At 35.0% G+C, this 23,073-nt stretch overlaps 2 protein-coding genes across 2 annotated transcripts; one reads left to right on the top strand and one right to left on the bottom strand.

The window, feature by feature from the left end:
• Positions 1-958: 958 nt before the first annotated feature.
• LOC123549308 (zinc finger Y-chromosomal protein 1-like) lies at positions 959-21,904 on the bottom strand. Its single transcript, XM_045337284.2, has 2 exons — positions 20,919-21,904; positions 959-3,219 (listed from the first exon to the last, which is right to left on the bottom strand). The coding sequence occupies exon 2, from the start codon at positions 3,169-3,171 to the stop codon at positions 1,681-1,683; it is 1,491 nt and encodes a 496-aa protein (XP_045193219.2). The 5' UTR covers positions 3,172-3,219; positions 20,919-21,904; the 3' UTR covers positions 959-1,680.
• On the top strand, positions 5,104-10,005 carry LOC128557656 (myb-like protein X). The gene is made up of 2 exons (XM_053545499.1): positions 5,104-5,338; positions 5,574-10,005. The coding sequence occupies exon 2, from the start codon at positions 7,390-7,392 to the stop codon at positions 10,003-10,005; it is 2,616 nt and encodes an 871-aa protein (XP_053401474.1). The 5' UTR covers positions 5,104-5,338; positions 5,574-7,389.
• Positions 21,905-23,073: the final 1,169 nt, after the last annotated feature.

Here is a 23,073-nt window from a genome sequence, read left to right as displayed (position 1 = left end):
AGTTAAAGCGGCATGCCTCCAGATCGTTCGACAACAACAAAAATATTTTTAGATATCTTTAAGTAAATGCTATATTTCTTAAGAAGGCTTTAAAACTTAATTACTGACAAACTTTTACGGAAACACATGAGAATTTGTTGTTTTTACTACTTTTTACGATGGAAATCGAAAAACGTTTGTCACGCTTTTACTCCAGGTAAACTGTCTCGATTATAAATATCTATATTTTGAAGCCATTATTCACTACTTAGCTATAGCGCTATTGGTTACGACGGCGGAAAAATGTGTTTATTGCCGCGGGTTTTTTTCTTGATTTCGAATTTTTAAAATATTTTAGAAACAAAAATTCATATTCTAATGTTCATAATATGACCAAAACTTCAATTTGAAAGAAAGATTATTTTTAGCCAAATCTGGACGTATGCTGCTTTAACCTTAACGCCATCAATGTACTAGTACTCTGCACCAGTACATGTACTTGCTTGTTATCCGCAAATTACCGACATCTGTGCAGCGTGATTTAGGTAAAATATGAATAATTTCAGACACGCTTATTTCCAAATCATCGTTGAGAACACAAGCCACTCACGGGGAACGAAAGAGACCCCTCGATTTAAAGTCTTATGCTCCCTCTTCCGAGGTAACCGTGCGGGTCCGAAAAAAATGTGGCATCCGATGTGTTAAGAAGAGATAAAGCAATTTCAGTATGCACTTTTAACCACTGACACAGGCCTTAGACCAGCGGTTTAATCGATATTGATTAATTTCTGGTAACTACCACCCCCATCTTGTGAAATTGTCTGTCAGTGAGATTTTAGAACCATCAAACTCCTGTGGAGCCGAAATTAACATTTACTAGAGACTTCTTTTGAAAAACACGTTTATCTCCACCTATAGCTTTTCTTCATGGAAGGGTGAGTCAATATGTAGCAACGGTTGATAAAACAATGAAATATGATTGCAAGTGACATATTTTTTATCATGTAATCATTGCAATATTGTATATGTAATGACACTCTTTAGTTCTGCGTTTTGAAAAAATGTGACATTCGTGGCCTGGAATTTTGTATTCGTGGATAAATCTTATATAGAGGTCGTTTGTTCCTAGATTTAAAGGAATCTGAAAGAGCATTCCTTTTAAGTTTGGTTGAAACTGGCTTGGTGATGTAGGAGGAACTGGTCTTTAAAGAAATTGTGGACGACAGACAGACAGTGAAAATTAACTCACCAGGAGCACTACATGTTCAGGCGAGTTAAAAAACAATGATTCCTGCATGTCAAAGTCCAACAGTTATGTAACAGTAATCAGTTAACCTATTTATTTATTTTGTTGGGTTTAACGTCACACCGAACTAATTATAGGTCATATGGCGAAACTGTGTTCCTAGATTCTGTACCTGTTCTTCACAAGTAACTGCGACTTCCCCACTTGATTAAGAGGTGGAGGAAGAATGATTTCAGACACAATGTCTTTCATCAAATCGTCAGGGAGAACATATGCTCTACGCCACTCGCCAGGATCAAACTCGTGACCCTGCGATCCTTAGATCTGCACTCTCCCTACCAAGCTAAGCGGACGGGCTGCCAGTATTATGTGGTAAACTTTAATACATATTATTTTTAAGTGTACTCATCTGAGTACATGTATGTAAATGAGCAATAATCACAACTGACAGACAGCTAAGATCTGGATTTTGAATGAACTGCTAAATGTTTTCTCAGATTGAAACTGTCCCTAAAAATCTTACTGCAGCCATTAAATGTACATTTAAATTTCTTTGTATTACATTTCAATGAGCTCAAATGTAGTTTTGGCTCGATGCTTTTGCTATAGTCACTGTTTGTCGCTTGAATAAAACCAGTCCTTGCTAATTTTGTCTGTGTAGAATTATTCCTTACAAAGACCTGGTTTGCCTCAGTTCTTTCTACTGGCTGATTGACATCATTATCCCGGAATGTGCTACTGTTTGTTTTCCATTTAATGGATTCATTTCTGTGATTTCTCACATGTTTAGTGAGAAGATGTTTAGAAACAAACTTCTTATCACAAGTCTTACACTGGAACTCAAAAACGCCTGTATGTCTCTTTAAATGAGACTGAAACGATCGTCTCTGTAAACAAGTATACTCACAATTAGAACAATGGAAGACAACGCGATCTTTGTTATGCATTGCTTGCATATGATAATTTAACAATCGTTTAGATTTTGTTTTGAACTCACACAATTCACACTTCACGTTCTGTTCTACTTTTCTCAAAGATGGACCTTTCTGAGTCTCATAAACTTTAACAATTTCATCATCTTTCCGAGTTTCATCAATGCTTATATAACTACTTCTCTCATCAGATATATTCAATTCATCTGTATTTACACTCTCGGGTTCACTTTCTATATATCGTGTTTCCGCCACACTATTTTTGTCAGTAACTTGTGCTGCAGCTACAGTTAACTTCAGACACTCAGACTGACCTTGAACTGGGGAGAAACACTGTTTATGCCTAGTCTGTATATGCGTGTTATAGAACTTCATGCTCTTTGTAAAATATGGACACAGATTACAGAAATAAAACTGTTTGCTATGATTTATAATTGTATGCTCTCTTAGAAAATCCTTCGACAGAAATAATAAATTGCATAAAGAGCATTTAAGTGCTCTTTCAGGAACAGATGGGAACGAAATTTTAAATTGTGTGTCCATTTTGATTTGTGATGTTGCCTCTGCGTTTGAACGACTGGGCTTAAACTTGCTGAAATATTCATGACTGCTGTTTTCATTGTCATCAGAACATTCCAAATACAGCTGTACATTGTCATTGTCTACATAATCACTTCCATCTGGAATCTCATCTAGAATGGAACAAAGCGACAAGGGATCTGAACTTTGTTCTGTTTCTGTGTAAGATATTTTATCGATGAGAATGTCTTCAGTCTCGACTATCTCCTCAGTAATGTCGAAACTGAGTTCCGCTTGTGCATCAAGACCTCTGTCAACATTTATATATGTACTTGGAATCTCTTTCTCTACAGTGCCATCATTTTCTCTTTCTATACTGTTATTAAATACGTTAGTAGGAGTACCAAACTGCAAAGGTTGTGCAATAAATTCATAGTGTGTTCTTGGTTGTGTATCAGTCTTTGCAGGAAGCATGTCAGGTATGACTATGTCCATTATTTGTTAATTCTGCTTGCAGACCTTGCCTTCTTATATCAGATATATCTGTAAAAGAGAGTGTTTAAATTTATATACTGAAGTCTGAAAACAATTAATAAAAACATCATTAAAAATAAGGGAAATGTAAACAAGAGCACTTATTTGTGAGAAAAATAAACAGAAGGCTCATATCATTCAAATATTCATTTCCTTTATTTTATTTCAAAAATTGTTTTAGTGTCTTCTTTGCCTTATTATTGCCAAGAGCCAAATTTGTTTGATTTCCATCAAACATTTCTGCCTGACTTCCAAAGAAAATTTCTGCTTGATTTCGGTAAAAAATTTCTGCCTAATTCCCATCAAACATTACAAGAACAAGAGCTGTCTGTAAGACAGCACACTCGACTTTTCTCAGTGCTTGACACTGGATTAAGTTAGAGTTTTGCCAATAAAAACTTCATAAACTTTAACCAAAACAAATCTAAGATAAAAAGGGGAATAACTCTGTCAAAATTCAAATCAGAGTTATGGGGATTGTTTCTCCTGGTGTAGACTTCGATAGTAAATAAGTATTTTAAGTGTCAAGTCAAAAGATTTGATAGTAACAGACATATTTGACTTTATCAAACACTTTAAACAAACAATTCTAAATTAAAAAGGGGCATAATTCTGTCAAAATTCAAATCAGAGTTATGGGGATTGTTTCTCCTGGTGTAGACATTGATAGTAAATAACCTCACACTGACAAAGTTATAGGTCATATAGAGCTATATGTTGACTTTTCAGCTTTGATGGTGGAGGAAGACCCCAGGTGTCTGTGCATCATTTCATCACGGGCTGGATAGTTTCCTCACATAAAAAACTCAACACCCTGAGTGAGGTTTGAACCAATGTCAGTGAGGGGCAAGTGATTCGAGGTCAGCGACCTTAACCACTCGTCCACGGCACAGACACTTGGGGGTCATCACCCCTCCCCCTCCCAATCTGCCCATGCCAACCTTCAGCCAATATATTTTCACCTTTTAAAACAAACTGAGTACATGTCTCGATCATACAATAACTTCTGTTACAATTTCAATATGTTTAAAAAACTCCCATATACTATCGATGCTCAGAAAAAACATAAGACAACTTACTCAGAGCGTTTCCCAAAAATTGCTTGTCCAAGGAATATGAGAATAGATCCGAGCTTGATGTTGCGCACTGAAATTTACCAACAGAGCCGGGACAACAATATCGTCAGTGGTCATAATAACAAGAGCTGTCCGTAAGACAGCCAAGCTCGACTATTCGAAATACTGTCCCAGAAGCAGGAAAATATTACCAAAAAAGGTTAAATATCAAAAGAGTTTTAAGTTCAAAAGGGGGAATAATTTGACCAAAATGCATATATCAGTTATGGGACTTGCTGCTATCATCTAGTTTTATAACCCCGAAGGCACATGTGAAGTTTCAATTCAATATCTGCATTAGTTTTGGAGATAGAAACTTGCATGTAAAACTTTAATCAGAATTTTCAAAGTCCAAAAGGGGGCATAATTTGCCCAAATACATGCCAGAGTTATGGGACTTGATCCAGTGAGGTTAGTAATTGATGATCTAGAAAAAGAAAAAATAAGTTTCAAATCTATATGCCTTTTAGAAATAGCTGTATGTACTTGCACGCAAAACTTTAACCAAAATTTGCTAAGTCCAAAAGGGGGCATAATTTGGCCAAAATGAAGGTCAGAGTTATGGGACTTGCTGCTATCAACTAGTTTTATAACCCCGAAGACACATGTGAAGTTTCAAATCAATATCTGCATTAGTTTTGGAGATAATAACTTGCATGTAAAACTTTAACCAAAATTTTCTAAGTCTAAAAGGGGGCATAATTTGCTCAAAAAACATGTCAGAGTTATGGGTCTTGACCCAGTTGTCGTAGAGCACAAATAAATGATATAGTACAATCATGAAAATACTTCGTTTGTTTTTGATTTTCCTATAATAGTAACATTTGACATTCCCGGCCTTCCATACTTTATACTTTCTATATCTAATAAGTATCTGCACGTGATCTATAACACCCAATCACAGCACTGGTTACTTCTTGGTCAAAATTTCAAAATGGCTTTGTTTACATAGGTACCTCATTTATACTTGTGCATATATATATTTTTTGGACTGGAAATTATACATTTTCCAGGTAAATATGCCTTATCTTATATTGTTCTCTATGTATGTATGAAATTTGATAAGCTATGTAAACGATTTATTTATTTACCTGTGTAATCTATTGGATGTCAAGCATCATTGATTTTACCTTCGGTAAATTACTTGTTTACAATTTTGACAGCTGTCATCTGTCATTCGCGTTGAATATTTGATATACAATGTAATTGTTAAATCATTATTATAAATTGTCATAACTTTATTTTTAGGATGATGAAACTATGATGTCATTATGATGCCAATTTGATGATGCTTATTATGATACATGATTATGATGACACATATTAAAAGTCTGCAAACAAAAATTTGTCATCGTCCTTAAAGGAACCCATACCATGTAACATCTAAAAGCTAGTCGGAAATACATCACCAGAGGAAATAAAATCCAATCAAATCAATTACAAAATATAGTAATAAAGAGGGGCGGTGATAATGGCGCCCAACATTTTCAGCAGACTGTACATAATAGTGCACATAACTGAGATGACTATATGGAATTTCATATTCCATTAAATTGTACAAGAGCATTTTGAGACTGTTGGACTAACAAATAAATGGAAACTTTTATACGGATGCCGGCAGGAATCTACATTCAGGATCTTAGGCCTACCACGATGGAAAAGACTGGAGTATTAGGAGGAATTCTGAGGATTTAGGAACAGTGACATTCTGTGTTTCAGAGAAAGGAAGTGTTGTACTTTTGTGGCGTTTTGATAACGCAGTGTTTAATTATTATTATTTGGAATAATTTTGGATTGTGTGACGATGAATATGTGAGTTGAATTTTCTTTATATGTATTATTTTTGTTGTGCGGTAAATTATTTTTGTATCAGTTAATTTCTGATTTTTGAGTAAGCCATACTTTTCATAAAGAAGCTGAATATTTTGCATACATATTGTGTTGAAGAAGTGACCATCACATATTAACACAGACTAATTGCATGCAAATCCCCCTACTATTTTCTTTCTGTAAATCTACGTTGAAGTGAATCCTTACATTATTGCCAGGCCATATTGATTTTTTTCATTGAAAACAGGACTTAGTTTCTGGAGCTAACACGATTGATATTGTTGAAATACCCCGCTTTAATTTCCGATACTTCTCGGATTAGTAATGACCCGATAAGATATACTGTCCTAGTCAGTCGTCCCTGTAGCCCAGTGGTAGTGATTGGCGCAATCAGATCTCAAAGATCACGGATCGAGTCGCGGACGGAGCAAAATTTTTTTTCCAAATCGGAAAGAAAAAGTTTTTCTATCAGTGAAAAATAAATCCTTGCAAGGTAAATTAAGATTTTTTTCGCGTGTTTTTTGTGATCAAAGTAAATAGTTGCAATATAACTATTGCAAAATTTACTTGATATCGTGTCGTTTTAACGGGTCGCGCGAAACACATACATTTTCCGTAATACTTTACAGACATCACATACACATACAATATTTCACAACACAGAAAAAAAAATCATGAAAGTGAATTAAATGAAATCTTGAACACATTGAAAACACGTACATGTAAATAGTGAATACATATTGTAAGAAATAGTTCGTATGCATAGAAGTAGTATATGTGAACTGAAATATGAAAACAATACAGGGAAAGACTGAAATTATTGAAAATTTGAATTAGTATATTGAATGAAACAAGAAAATACTTGTACAAAAACTACGGAACACAAGAAGAAACATCAGTATATTGAAATAAAACGAAAGTAGTGAAAATTTCAGTGTAAATAAAAGACTGCAAATATACATAAATACTGAAAATATATATAAATTCTGCAAAGTTGTAAAAGTACGGCGTACAAAAAGAGACACGCACCGCACACGGATTAATTAAAAGACATAATCATTGTTTTATATTGACCGGAGTGGAGGAATTGATAGGATATACACATTGAGAATTTGATTATTATCTAATTGAAATAAAGTAGGAAAGAACGGCCACGAAATATCGAGCAAATGTGAAGAGACTTTGAAATTGAAAGTGAAGTTAGAGACAGTGAAAACATTACACATAGTCAATAATGGCATCGAATTTGCCTGAAAGAGAATTAAGAAGGATCGACAGAGAAAGGCGAAAGGAAGAAGATAGAGTACAAATGGAGAAAGATAAAAGACGTCAGAAAAAGGAAGACGAACATAAACGTTTAATGGATGAAAGAGAAAGTAAAATGGTAGAATTACAAAAGCAGAGAGAAAAGTTGTTAGAGAAAAGGCGTAAATATAAGGAGAAACGTCAGCTAATGTTAGATATGGATAAGAATAGAAAGGAAAGAGAAAAGTTAGAAAAAGAAATGAAAGATGTATCAGTAAATGAAAGTATGGTGTATGATGATGACTACAGTGATACGGGTGAAAAATATAATGAGCACGTTGTACATGCAATGGTACATAAAGAAAACGTTAGTGATGAAGATATAAAGGGGAAAAGTAATGAAAGTGATAATAAAACGGATACAACAGGTGCATATAAAGATGAAGAGAAGTATAGTGAAAGATACACAGAAAATAAAATAGAAAGTCACAGAGAATATGTGCATAACGAAGACTTATATAACGAAAGTGAAAAATCAGATAGTGATAGTACTGAAGACATAGAAATAATTCCAGAAAGACATAGTGTTTATAGAAATACAGAAAGTTTACAAAGTGGGAGGATGAAAGAGGTATATAATTACGATGATAGTGTTGATACTGAAGAGTCAGACGATGACTATAAAACTGTTGATCAAACAGGCGATGCAGATTATATTAGAAATACTGAAGATAGCAGTACGGAAATAGAAGACAATGCTGATGACGATAAACAATTAGAGGAAGAAATGAAATGGTTAGATGAAAAATGGCGAAAGTATGAAAATGAAAACATTCAGTTGGAAACAGACATAAAACAAATACAGAGTGAGGAAAGGATTAGCAGTGATACTACGAGAAATAGACCAAATAGAAATGGATCTGAAGAAAAGAGGAAGAATAGAAATATCAAAAGTGATAAATGTGAAAATGACAATGAACGTAGGGACGAAGAACGTAAACTAATAGAGAAAATTAAACAGTTAAAAATAAGAGAAAAGAAAGTGAATGATGTTATAGAAAAGAATAGATTACTGAAAAAGAGACAGGCTGAGGAAATAGAAAAAAGAAATCAACGTAAGAAAGAAATTAAAAGACAAAGAGAAATAAAACAAGTGAAAGAAGAACAAATAAGAAAACTAAAGGAAGAAGAAAGAAAGTTAAAGAGGAGAATTAAAGCGAAAGAAACGGCTTTATTATCAGATGAAGAAAGTGATGAAAAAAGTAATAGTGATGACGAAGTAAGAGAAAGAAAATCAGCTAAAAATTATAAATCAGAAAGTTGGAAAGGAAAATTACACAAACCTAACATTCCATCCTTAACAGAAACAACCTTCGAGGAATGGAAAATCGAAGTAGAGATTATTCTTAAGTCAGGGTTATATGAAGAACATATATTGAGACAGGCAGTTAGAAATTCACTTTGTGGACAAACACGGAAAATACTATTGACAATGAGTTCAGATGCTACAACAAGAGAAATCATAGATAAGCTAGATAGTATTTTTGGTAACGTCAGATCAGGAGAATCAGTCTTGTCAGAGTTTTATATGTCACGACAGAAACGAAGTGAAACCATTTCAGAATGGGCATTAAGATTAGAAGGAATTTTACAAAGAGCGATAGTAAAGGGTCATGTTAAAGAAGACCAGAAAGATGAAATGTTGAAAGTGAGATTCTGGAGGCATTTATACAGCGATGACTTGAAAAATGCGACAAGATTGTGCTTTGAAACCGCAAAGTCATTTGAAGAGTTAAGAAGGAAAGTCAGAATAGAGGAAAATGAAATGTCAACAGCAAGAGAAACAGAAATAGAATCCACAGATAAAGTCACAGTAAATCAGCATTTAGAAGAAGATGACCAATCTACAGTAATGAAGATGATTTTGGAACGAATGAAAAGTTTAGAAGAACAACTTCTTAGGCTTCAAGAAAAAGATAAAGAAGGCACTGATAGACCTAAAAGAGAAGAAGATAGATATTTAGATAGACAACCTAGGATGAGTAGATATGATGATAGAGGTCGAGAAAGAGATAGATATGATAGGTATGATCGACGGAATAGAAGAAATTACACAGACAGATATAAGGATTATGAGTATAGAAATCGAGGACATGAAAAAGACTACCCAAATAGATTTGACAGATATGATAGAAACAGAGAAGGAACTGATAGATACGGAAGGAGGTTTTATGACAGAGAAAGGAAAGTTAGCGACAAAAGTGATAGATTTAGAGACACAAGTGAACGGTATGGAAGAAGAGACTTCACAGATGGAAATCATCGAAGAGAAGAACGATATGGGTTCGACAGAGAAAGAAGATTCAGTGACCGAATAGATACTAGATTTAAAGACAGAGAAGAACGTGATACAGACAGAGATTGGTATATGAAGAGAGAAGATAGAGACAATGATACGACAGAGAATAGAACAGAAATGAGAAAAGAGGAGAATGACAGAAACAGTACACCAAAACAAGACAACAAACAACCATTAAAACAACAACAACAACAGAAACCGGATACGACGAACAAAGCAAACTTCTCCAAGAATTTAAACCGGTAGATGTCTCTGTCAAGGGGCAGATGAGAGACAAAGTATTTAATGAAAGCCCTAAAAACCTTTATAACAGAATTGTAGGAAGCAACAATACCGGTGACGTTATAATAGAAGGCAAGAAAACTAAATGTATTATTGATACTGGTTCAATGGTTACAACAGTGAACATAGATTTTTACAATAACTTACAACCGAAACCACCTTTACATTCCTTGAATGATTTTGATTTACACATCAGTGCTGCCAATGGTCAAAAGGTTCCATACCTTGGTTACATCGAAGCTAGAATTTCAGTGCCATTCCTAAAACAAAAGTTTTTCGACTTACCTATTTTGGTATTGCCAAACATGGACACCAATGCTAATATTCCGGTAATCATTGGAACCAACTTTATTCGTTTGTGTCATTCAGAATCGTCAGATGAAAACATACCGGAGGAATGGAATCTAGCTTTCCAAAGTCTTACAAGCGATTCAGTTGGTATTGTAAAGTCAACGCAGAGAATCAACCTTAAACCTTTTGAAACAAGGACAGTAACTGGTTTTGTTAGAAAATCTGCTTCAGTTGAAAGTGCAGTTACAGAACCATGTGAAGATCAGCATTGTTCAAGTCGAGTTAATGTCTGTCCAAGGGTTGTTACACTTAACAAGGCTGGTAATTCGGCGAGAGTTCCTGTGAGAATTTTTAATCTTTCAGCAAAAGCGATTTCTTTACCACCAAAATCAAATTTATGTCAACTACAAGAAGTAAAAGTGTTAAGACAAGCACCAATATTGGAAGAAGGACAGATACACAAAAACGCGACAATTAACAAGCAGAATGTAGACGACAATGAACCAACAGAACAAACGCCAGAAACAACATTCAAAATAAACAACACAAACCTAACAGAAGATCAAAAGAATGAAGTTAACAAGGTATTCACTAAATGGGAGCACATATTTTCTAAAGGACCTACTGATTTAGGAACTACAGATTTGCTTGAACATGAAATATACCTTAGTGACAATACGCCATTCAAAGAACCATACAGAAATATTCCTCCTGGACTTATTCAAGAAGTTAAAGAGCATCTCAAAGAAATGATGGACTGTGGTGCAATAAGGGAATCCAACAGTCCCTTCTCTTCAAATGTTGTTATAGTAAGAAAGAAAGACGGATCTATAAGATTCTGTATAGACTTTAGAAAATTAAATAATCGCACGGTTAGAGATGCCTATGGAATACCTAGAATCGAGAACACACTTCATCTTTTGTCTGGATCCAAATACTTTTCTAAATTAGATCTGAAATCAGGATACTGGCAAGTCCCTGTAAAAGAAGAACACAAGAAGTTCACAGCTTTCCAAGCAGGACCGTTAGGTTTTTATGAGTGCAATAAGATGCCTTTTGGTCTAACGAACGCACCAGCCACGTTCCAAAGGTTGATGGAAAGATGCATGGGAGACCTGAACCTTCGAGATTGTCTTATCTACCTCGACGACATCATCATATTCTCAGCAACGTTTGAAGAACATCTCCAGCGACTAGATGCCGTCTTTTCAAAACTAAGTGAACACAGTCTGAAATTGAAACCATCTAAATGTGAATTTCTACAATCAAAAATCACTTACCTTGGTCATGTCGTTTCCGAAGAAGGCATCCAAGCTGACCCTGAGAAAATACTCGCTGTTAAATTGTGGCCAACACCAAAGACTACTAAACAAGTAAGGCAATTCTTGGGCTTCACAGGTTACTACAGGCGCTTTATCAAGGGGTATGCATCGATTGTGAGACCCTTGAATGATCTTCTAATTGGTCATTCCACCAAGAAAAGCCAGAAAAGCTCGAAGAAGAAAGCACCATTCATTTGGGGTCCAGATCAACAACAGGCATTTGATAACATCATCGACAAACTAACTCATCCACCAGTTCTTGCATACGCCAATTATCAATTACCTTTCATGCTCCACACTGACGCATCAACCACCGGACTGGGAGCCATACTTTATCAGCGGCAAGGTGGAATTGATAGAGTCATTGCATACGCTAGTCGTAGCCTTAAAGCAGCTGAAAGAAACTACCCAGCGCATAAACTTGAATTCCTTGCACTTAAATGGGCAGTGACTGAAAAATTCAATGATTACTTATATGGCAACAAATTTGAAGTCCTAACTGATAATAATCCTTTGACATTCGTAAAAACATCTGCGAAGTTAGATGCAACAAGGCAACGATGGATAGCAGCCCTTTCAAATTACAACTTCGAGATTAGATACAGAAGCGGCAAAGAAAATGCAGACGCCGATGGACTTTCCAGAATACATGAACAAAATGATAGTGAAGGAGATGCCAAAATTACACACGACGTAATGAATGCTTTAGCAATGTCTGTGACAACTGATGTCACACAATCTCCTGCTGCATACAGTCTAGTGGCACCAGACAGCTTAAAAACCGTAGAACCATCTGAACATGTTTTGCCAGATTCCATTGTAGACTCTCTGTCACTGAGTACAAAACAGTGGCGAAAGGCACAAACCGATGATGCCACCATTTCAAGTATAATTACTTACCTGAAGGATGGTGTAAAACCAATAGCTCAGCAGGTGAACACCGATGATCCAACAGTAAGAAAGTATATACGGGAATGGAATCGTCTTGAACTGAAGGACGGAGTTCTCTACCATAAAGGGCATGTGAACGAACAAGATTATATACAGTTAGTTCTACCCTCGCATCTTCGAGAGGAAATTTTCTTGGCTCTCCATGATGATCTAGGACACCAGGGGAGAGATAGAACTACTTCACTATTCAAACAGAGGTTCTACTGGCCTGGATGGATTCATGGATCGAAGCACGAATCCGACAGTGCGATCGCTGCATTAAACGGAAGACATTACCATCTACTTCGCCATTAGTCAACTTCAAATCGTCAGCTCCTATGGAAATTCTCTGCATCGATTTCCTAAGTTTAGAGAAATCTAAAGGAGGTCATGAACACATGCTTGTTGCCACTGACCACTTTACCAGATACGCACAGGCATACCCGACCAAAAATCAGACAGCGAAGACAACAGCTCGTGTCTTGTTTGAACAGTTTGTGGTCCATTATGGTTTTCCGATGAGGATCCATAGCGACCAAGGTGCAAACTTTGAGTCGTCGTTGATAAAAGAACTTTGCCAACTTGCTGGTGTCGATAAATCACATACAACTCCTTACCATCCTATGGGAAATCCAGTCGAACGTTTTAATTCTACACTTTTGAAAATGCTCGGAACTCTAGAGAACAACATGAAATCAGATTGGAAGTCACACGTAGCACCATTAGTTCACGCATACAATGTTACAATACACCCAAGTACTGGTTACTCGCCATACTACTTAATGTTTGGACGACACCCGAAACTAGCAATTGATGCTCTCTTAGGACTACCAACACAAGACACAGAAATTAAGCATGATTACACAAGAAAATTAAAAGAGAAACTAACAGCAGCTTATAAAAAGGCAGAAGAAACATCGAAAGCGACAGCAGCCAAAAACAAACAACTGTATGACACAAAAGCAAAAGCTAGTCATTTGATACCTGGAGATCTTGTTTTGGCTCGGAATGTGACACTCCGAGGAAAACACAAATTAGCTGATAGATGGGAGGACGTTCCATATATTGTGGTCTCACAGCCTAACGAAGACCTTCCTGTATATGAAATCATAAAGGATTGCAGAAATGCTAAGAAAACACGTGTTTTACACAGGAATCACCTTCTGCCACTCGGAATGAAATATAAAGGGTATGAGAGTGGAACATCATCAAAGTACGACGGCATGGAACATGAACCGAGTTTAGATACTCACCAGAGCGAAACAGAAGAATCATCTGAGGAGTCGTGAGGAACCAAATGAACTAATCATTGAACTTATTCTAAGTTAATATTTACCTAAGTTTACTTACCAGTTGTGCTGAGACTATTCGTGTAGAACAACATATATCAGATATAGATAGCCAAGTGAAATACTTACCTGTATTATTTCCAATGAGTAATATAGTGTGCGAAATACTTGGACTACAATATACTTACCTATGTTAACTGTGTTTTTGAAATACTTACCTGAATTGTATATACAAAGATTACCTGGAACTTATCATTGGAATATAGTTCTGAATGCTTTTCGTGTGAAATATGTATGTATGGAAAAGTTGTTGCGAATTCTTGTGAAATGTATATGGAATACATGTAGGATATCCCGCGTGATTATATATCACTACTGAAATCAATCACTACATAATCATAGCCATTTGACACATAAACACATGTCAATATTCACAACATTCACTTCGACTGCCAATTGTTTAATACTTGTTTTATAATACTTCGTTTGTTTTTATATCATGTTTAATGTTGCGAAAAATGAAAAAGATTTTTTCGCTTTGTAAATTAATTTGAAAAATTAATTACAGTATGTACCTTTATAAATGTCGAGGACGACATTTTACAAGCAGGGGGAGAATGTCGTAGAGCACAAATAAATGATATAGTACAATCATGAAAATACTTCGTTTGTTTTTGATTTTCCTATAATAGTAACATTTGACATTCCCGGCCTTCCATACTTTATACTTTCTATATCTAATAAGTATCTGCACGTGATCTATAACACCCAATCACAGCACTGGTTACTTCTTGGTCAAAATTTCAAAATGGCTTTGTTTACATAGGTACCTCATTTATACTTGTGCATATATATATTTTTTGGACTGGAAATTATACATTTTCCAGGTAAATATGCCTTATCTTATATTGTTCTCTATGTATGTATGAAATTTGATAAGCTATGTAAACGATTTATTTATTTACCTGTGTAATCTATTGGATGTCAAGCATCATTGATTTTACCTTCGGTAAATTACTTGTTTACAATTTTGACAGCTGTCATCTGTCATTCGCGTTGAATATTTGATATACAATGTAATTGTTAAATCATTATTATAAATTGTCATAACTTTATTTTTAGGATGATGAAACTATGATGTCATTATGATGCCAATTTGATGATGCTTATTATGATACATGATTATGATGACACATATTAAAAGTCTGCAAACAAAAATTTGTCATCGTCCTTAAAGGAACCCATACCATGTAACATCTAAAAGCTAGTCGGAAATACATCACCAGAGGAAATAAAATCCAATCAAATCAATTACAAAATATAGTAATAAAGAGGGGCGGTGATACAGTGAGGTTGGTAATTGATCTAGAAAAAGAAAAAGTAAGTTTCAAATCTATATGCCTTTTAGAAATAGCTGTATGTACTTGCATGCAAAACTTTAACCAGAATTTTCTAAGTCCAAAAGGGGTCATAATTTGGCCAAAATGAAAGTCAGAGTTATGGGACTTGCTGCTATCAACTAGTTTTATAACCCCGAAGACACAAGTGAAGTTTCAAATCAATATCTGCATTAGTTTTGGAGATAGTAACTTGCATGTAAAACTTTAACCAAAATTTTCTAAGTCCAAAAGGGGGCATAATTTGCTCAAAATACATGCCAGAGTTATGGGACTTGACCCAGAGAGGTTGGTAATTGACTTAGAAAAAGAAAAAATAAGTTTCAAAGCTATATGACTTTAATTGATGGCTGTATGTACTTGCATGCAAAAACTTAACCAAGGTGTGACGCCGACGCCGACGTGGGTGAGTAGAATAGCTAAACTAATCTTCAAATAGTCGAGCTAAAAATACTCGCCTAGAAAGTCACCTGCCGCTGTGGCCGAGAGGGCAAAGACACTGGTCCAGAAAACTGTGTTTTTTTGTCAGGGTCGCAAGTTCGCTCCCCACTATGGGCTATCTGTTTTTTGTTGCTGGATTTTTTTTTTCAAATGTAATATTTAATATAAAAAGAATAAGGTATGTGTAACACACAGACAAGACGGGTCAGGTTTCAAAATTTTATTATAATGTAATATTTGTAATATTTTCATATTCTTTTTAATGATATAATCTCAAGATGAAAAAAAAATTATTTGAATAAAAATAGCCTACAGTGGGGAGCGAACCCGCGGCCCTGACAAAAACCTACAGTGATATGAACCAGCGCCTTAGACCTCTCACCTATCGCGACAGATGACGTCGCAAGTGAATGTTTTCATTAAAACCACTGATGATATCTGTGTCCTGGCTCTGTTGGTAAATTTAACTGTGCAACACCTACCAAGCTCGGATCGATTCTCGTATTCCTTTGACAAGCAATTTGTATTGAAACCCTCAGAGTGAGTTACAATGTATCTTTAGTTTTTATTGCATTGATAGTAAATGGTAATTTTTAAAACATGCTGAATTTGTAACAAAACATATTCAATGTTTGAGATATGTGCTCAGTGTGTTTAAAAGACTAAAAATATTGGCTGATATCTGGCAGGGGTGGGGAGGGGGCTTGACCTCCAAGTGTCTGTGGTCCATGGCGGCTCCTACCATTCTTTCAAAGAATATTTAGAATCAAAAACACGCGTATCCTTTACAAAGCTTGATATTCATTTCTATTGGTTCAATATTTGTTTAGGCCTCATTGACACAGTGGTGACAAGGACATGATGAATGTGCAAATATTAGAGTCAGCGTCTTGTGCAAGTTCAATGTAGGATCTCCAGGAACATTTTACATATCTACACCTACATCTACATGATTCTTCCAACAATCATTAAGGATTATGACTGGAAGGCTCTTGTCTGGGCAGTGTTAAAAATGAGAAAACTCATTAGGTGCAAAGAATAAAAATTACTACAGGTGCTAAGTTAAAAACAGTGAAGGCGCTCAGCAAATATGTTGAGGCTGGGGCTGGACTGTACATATTGAGGAAGGCCATTCCATAGTCTGATTGTACGGGGAAGAAGGAGTTCATGTGGTACTGAGTACGGAACTGTGGAATTAGGTAGTTCAGGTTTCTGGTCGGAGTTAGATGGTTATGGTTGACGCATACATGATTCCTTCGGATTTTGTAAAAATAGACGAGAGAAGATTGTATGTGCCGTTGTTCTAAAGTTTGCCAGTTTAGGGTGTTAATCATCTGGGTTACACTGCTTGTATAATTAAAGTCGTTAAAGATAAACCGTGCAGCTGATCTTTGCACTTTTTCGACTTTGTATGAGAGGGACTTTTGCCAGGGGTGCCAGATGGATGAGCAATACTCGATATATAGCTTTGAAACCAGGGCGTGTACAGTAACCCTTCTAATTCTTTAAACAGTAGACCGTTTACAGTATATGTATCAGTGTATTTACCTGTATTTAAGTAAGTTATTTTTACTTCTGTTGCTAATAACTTTTCCAATTTAATGGTGAAAACTACATAAGGGGAATTAACCATGTTAAACTGACTAGTATCATACTCCTTTCTGCGGAAAAGACTAAATATGATCGGAAAGGACTGCAATGTGTTTAATATTGGGGATTATTTTTTCATAGTTCATTTAACAATTAAGATAACAAAATAAATTATGAAAGAAAATGATAAATTTTCGATCTTTACATGAATAATTTAAGCTGGTCTATAGGATTTAAGGAGACATGACTATGCAGATTTTTTCCTTTTTAAAAAAAATATTGATCTGAATCATTTAGACTCTGTCAAAACACAGATTAACACGCACCCGCATTCCTGGGTTCGATTGAGCATATTATAGATTAATTAACAATTTAGTAAATGTGACACTTCCATTAAAATATAAATTCCAGAAACGTGAGGGCAATAGACCAAAGAGCTATAAAAATATTTTATACTTCTTTGAATAGACTATGTGTCAGATCTCATTGTGTTAAGCAAAGAAATCATACCAAATGCAACCCTCCCCAGATAAATTAAAACCAGGAATGCAAGCAAACAATATAAGAAAACTTTGAATTTTCACATTCATAAATTTAAGAACATTAAGAGTATTTAGCACATAAAGTCCCAAGCAATATTGGAAACTCTTAAACGACCTTAACCAAAAGATGCATCGCATTCAATAGTTGAGTCGTCTGATTATTTCAAAAATGTCAACACGGGCGTAACGACATATCAAATGAAAATAATTTAAAAGACCAAGCATACATGGTAAATGCTAATACTTATCTTAACGCCCCGATTACTTCAAAATTGAAAAATGCAAAAGTGCCAAGTCCGACCGATTATATATTAAATGAGTAAAAGAAATATTATCTTAATTCTAGTATATTTTAAATTATTCAGTAGTGTACTCGACAATAGTTATATTCCAAATAACTGGCTTGATGATAAGATTTTACCAATATTTAAAAATAAAAGTGACTCAAAGAACACAGCAAATTATTCCTCAGTAACAATTTTGAGCTGCATAGGCAAATTATTCACTTCTGCACTGATTGAAAAGTAAAACATTATTTGGAAATTTCACGTTTACTTAATGAAAATTAAGCAGGTGTTCTAAAAGGATTCTCTTTTACGGAACATATATTCAGCTTACATTCGTTACTAGACATCTTAAAAAAGAAGAAGTGTGCCTACATTGATTTTCTCCAGGCCTTTGATAAAGATTGCACTCTGGCAGAAACTTCTCAAAAGTCATATATATCAATGGGACTTTTATTTCGAGTTATCTATTATATGTATCAAAGCATAATGTCCTATGTTTCGCATGACGGGTAACTCTCATAGTTCTTCAGTTCATAAATCGGAGACAGACAAGGGGAAAAATTGTCCCCAGCAGTTTTTTTCTGTAATTTTGAATAATTTTGAATCATATATGCAGCTTAATAGTAATATAGGCATAGAGTTAAAAATCCACTCGTCGCATAGATTAGAACGATCTGTGTTCTGTTTATAATGTCGCATTTGTTTTGCATTTACCCTCAAGTACCCAAAGTTAGTGACCCTAGGAAATTATGCCTAAATTCAAATGTAAAACGAAATCATACCGGTATCTAGTCCAAATCAATCTGCAGTGGAATATGTTCTTTTGGGCGATCATCACTAAATCCGACTTTTCTGTATTTATGCACATGTGGACAAGGCTTAGAGGGATGGCAACTATAAAATACCGCTTACTTTATTACGTTTAGCGATATTTCCCAGCCTTACACGATGACTTATTTTATTTATTTTATGATCTGATATTTTATAGTTACCATCCCTCTAAGCCTTGTCCACATCTGCACAACATTTAAATAAGACATTTCAATTCTTCGGAAATATAACAAGAGCTGTCCGTAAGACAGCCAAGCTCGACTATTCGAAATACTGTCACATAAGCAGGAAATTATTACCCAAAATGTTAAATATCAAAAGAGTTTTAAGTTCCGAAACGGGACATAATTTGACCAAAATGCATATCAGAGTTATGGGACTTGATGCTATCAACTAGTTTTATAACCCCAAAGAAACATGTTAAGTTTCAATTCCATATCTGCATTAGTTTTGGAGATAGTAACTTGCATGTAAAACTTTAACCAGAATTTTCTAAGTCCAAAAGGGGGCATAATTTGCTCAAAATACATGTTAAGAGTTATGGAACTTGACCCAGTGAGGTTGGTAACTGGCCTAGAAAAAGAATAAATAAGTTTCAAATCTATATGCCTTTTAGTAATAGCTGTATGTACTTGCACGCAAAACTTTAACCAGAATTTTCTAAGTCCAAAAGGGGGCATAATTTGGCTAAAATACATGTCAGAGTTATGGGACTTGATTCTATCAACTAGTTTTATAACCCCGAAGACACAGGTGAAGTTTCAATTCAATATCTGCATTAGTTTTGGAGATAGTAACTTGCATGTAAAACATTAACCAGAATTTTCTAAGTCCAAAAGGGGGCATAATTTGCTCAAAATACATGTCAGAGTTATGGAACTTGACCCAGTGAGGTTGGTAATTGACCTAGAAAAAGAATAAATAAGTTTCAAAGCTCTATGTCTTTAAATGATAGCTGTATTTACTTGCATGCAAAAACTTAACCAAGGTGTGACGCCGACGCCGACGCCAGAGTGAGTAGAATAGCTAGACTATTCTTCAAATAGTCGAGCTAAAAATGAACAAGTGCGAGGGAATAAATCTACAATGCGTCAATCAAAGCATGAAACGTTTCCAAGAAGTAAAGCATACAACTTGTCAATGGGAGATGCAGAGGATTTTATCTGAAACTTGCATAGGTTTGATTGGTAACGACACACAGACTTTAATAGGCAAGAAAAACACATAGAAGCTTTCTCGTAAGAAAACAATATACGCATGAAATTTTAAATTGTTTAACTGGATGTTTATTAATTTATCAAATGAAAAACGAACCAACTGTGAGTGCTAAAAGATAATTTCTGTTTTATCTGTGTTACAGCTAAACTTTTTAAACCGCATGTATTAAATCAACAAAGTATTTTTTAAATGTCATCATATTCATCAGTGCAGGCTTTAGTAACTGCAAAGATATGCCACTAAGAAATTCTAGCAATACGAGTCATTCAACTGCCTGAAGATCAGTAATTGACGATACTGTTATCAAAATTAACATTGCCTTGAATAGTGCTAAGGTAGTAAGGTCAGTGCTACGGCATTGCTAGCAATATGTCCGGGTCAAAGAAAGGAATAGCCACGAACACCGCACTGAAAGAACTCGTGAAGCTTTAGCTTAAACATGACACCAACTTGGAGGCACTGGGAAAGCAAATTAGCCCAGATATGTCACCTGCATAATTACACTGGGCTTCAGTCTCACTATGATATAGTGTATGAAAATTTCAAAGGAAAATTTATCACACATCGCCCTTGCGTGCGTGAGTATGCGTCCGTGTGTGCGTGCGTACGTGCGTGCGTGTGCGTGTGTTTATAGTCAATACCGCTTATCCGTATTGGCAACCCCTCCAGAAGACTGTTAGTAGTTTTTAGTGAGAAAATAGTGCAATATACAGAAGGCTGTCAAGTTTCATAAGCTAACCTGTTTTTTAGTGTTCCATGTATACAGCATTAATACACTGGACTCTTATCCCAACGATTATTATTTTAGTTGGAATATCAGAGGATCGATCCAACGAACCCATGTTTCGTTGTTAGGCAATGTAATAACTGGCCCACTGCGCCCGATCTTAGTCGATCTATGGTGGTGCTTTTATTGTTATACATTTCAGTCCACTTAATTCGACGCCGCCCTGAAGGCGGTGTCGAGTATATGGGATACACTTTTATTTCGGACCCTGTAAAGATGGTAATGAATAGTTTCGGAGTGATAAACTGAACACAGTGAATAGTTTGTAAAAGGATCAACGATATTGCACAATACATTTTAGTGAATAAACAAAAAATGGCAAAAAGAAAACATAAAAAATGTATGTAATGCAACTTATTATGTGATTTAAAACAATGCTATCTGTCTTTCCTCTCCTTATTTGTAGAGCAGAACATATTTTTTTTATTTACAATTTCGTCAAAAATGTTGATCCGATTTATTGATAAGGGAGGTTACTCTGTAAGTCAAGTTTTCTATTTCTATTCTTAGCATGACCTACTTACCTATCTCATTTTCTATAAATAGAACACACTGCAGATATACCATACTGTAAAGCGTGAATCGCCTGGACAAGGGAGCGTTCGTGTATTTTACAACTTCGAAGAGAATATTAAAAAAAAAATTATGGAAAATTACAATTGCCTGCATAAAAATTTCTTGGAAAAAAACGTATTTACAATGTAAATAAAGGAATCAATAAGCATAGATATGTTGAAATGAACGAAGGAAGTGCCGCTGTTAACTTATTTTTAACCTTTTTGTCTTATTTTCTTTGTTGATAGGTACAGTGATGTAATTTCAGAATGCGCACACTTTTGCAAATTCCTATTTCTATTTGTTGTTTTTTTTTTGTTTTTTTTTTTTTCTTTTTTCTTTCGTTTTTTTTTTTTGCTTATGTGTCATATAGATCTACTCATTGTTTACAGATATACACTGTCAACTAAGGTGTGCAATAGGCTAAAGGGCACTTGACCGAATTTGTCAGTGACAAGTTAATACTTCTTTAAATGTGGTTAGATTGAAATATCAAAAGCCATGGCACCATAACTTATCAAAGCATCATTGACTTTAAAATAGAATTCCTTGTTGAATTTATATGTTCATTGATCTTATATGACTAGTCAGTTGCGCTGGTTTTATTATATCTTGTTACTTGCTTCTTTTTTTTTTAATAGATAGTTTTTGTATTTGTCCATTCCTGACAAAAAAAAAATAAATAAAATAAATAAAAATAAAACATTTTCTTTGAAATATTTTCTACACTTTGGCAGTGGGTTATTATGCTTTCTAAATTTCTTGTAATATTAGATTTGAACTAGACACTGACATACTCCTAGTAACCTTACAGTTCAACGAGGACTTCAAGTTTATCGTTCGTCCGAAAAAAAAATGAATTCTATGATATTCAAAAGTATATAAGAAAGATTCATGCTTTGTGAATAGGGGCAATATAGAGATTATTTATGTTATATCATTCTTTTCTTGGACAAAATTTTTGATTGTTTTTGTCAAGGGAAACAGTAAATTGCTGTGTATAATCTGCATTCTGAAATCTATAATGTAGGTGACTAAGGCCCATAAAACTTCATCAGTAAATAGAAAACACTCATTACATTACATGATAATAAAAATAATGGTTTCTGTGAACCACAACTTTGAAATAATTTCAACATTTCCTCATTTCCCAACAAACTGCATTTCTGTGAAACTTCATACACACGCTCCTGCATATAAGAACTTTTCACAGGAGATGACCTTAGTTAGTGAAACAATTACTTTAATTTTGTATGTAAAGGGACCACCTACTCGCAATGTTTATGTCATTGCAGGTAGAGGATTTGTATCGCATGGTAAAACTTTTCTATCATGTTTATTCTTCATGTTTTAAACAGTTTATAACATATATTGTTTTATGTGCTAATGTTGATAACTTGTAGCCAGTCAGACTAATAAAGTAATGATTAGGTGATTTCTCATATTGCAATAAATGTACTTCAGACACAACACTTGGCGGCGTCTTTGATGCTTGCATCAATGAATTGCCTTGTCATCTCTGTGTTTGTATTTACTCCTTAATGACGGTCCA

The sequence above is a fragment of the Mercenaria mercenaria genome, chromosome 6 (assembly GCF_021730395.1).
Source record: "Mercenaria mercenaria strain notata chromosome 6, MADL_Memer_1, whole genome shotgun sequence".
Classification (NCBI taxonomy): Eukaryota; Metazoa; Mollusca; class Bivalvia; order Venerida; family Veneridae; genus Mercenaria; species Mercenaria mercenaria.
The sequence above is the reverse complement of the archived record's forward strand: the minus strand, read 5'-3'. Positions and strand labels throughout refer to the sequence as shown.

What these genes read in the sequence shown, in the direction of transcription:
- LOC123549308 (XM_045337284.2), bottom strand. Translation starts at nt 3,171, where the DNA reads ATGGACATAGTCATACCTGACATGCTTCCTGCAAAGACTGATACACAA.
- LOC128557656 (XM_053545499.1), top strand. Translation starts at nt 7,390, where the DNA reads ATGGCATCGAATTTGCCTGAAAGAGAATTAAGAAGGATCGACAGAGAA.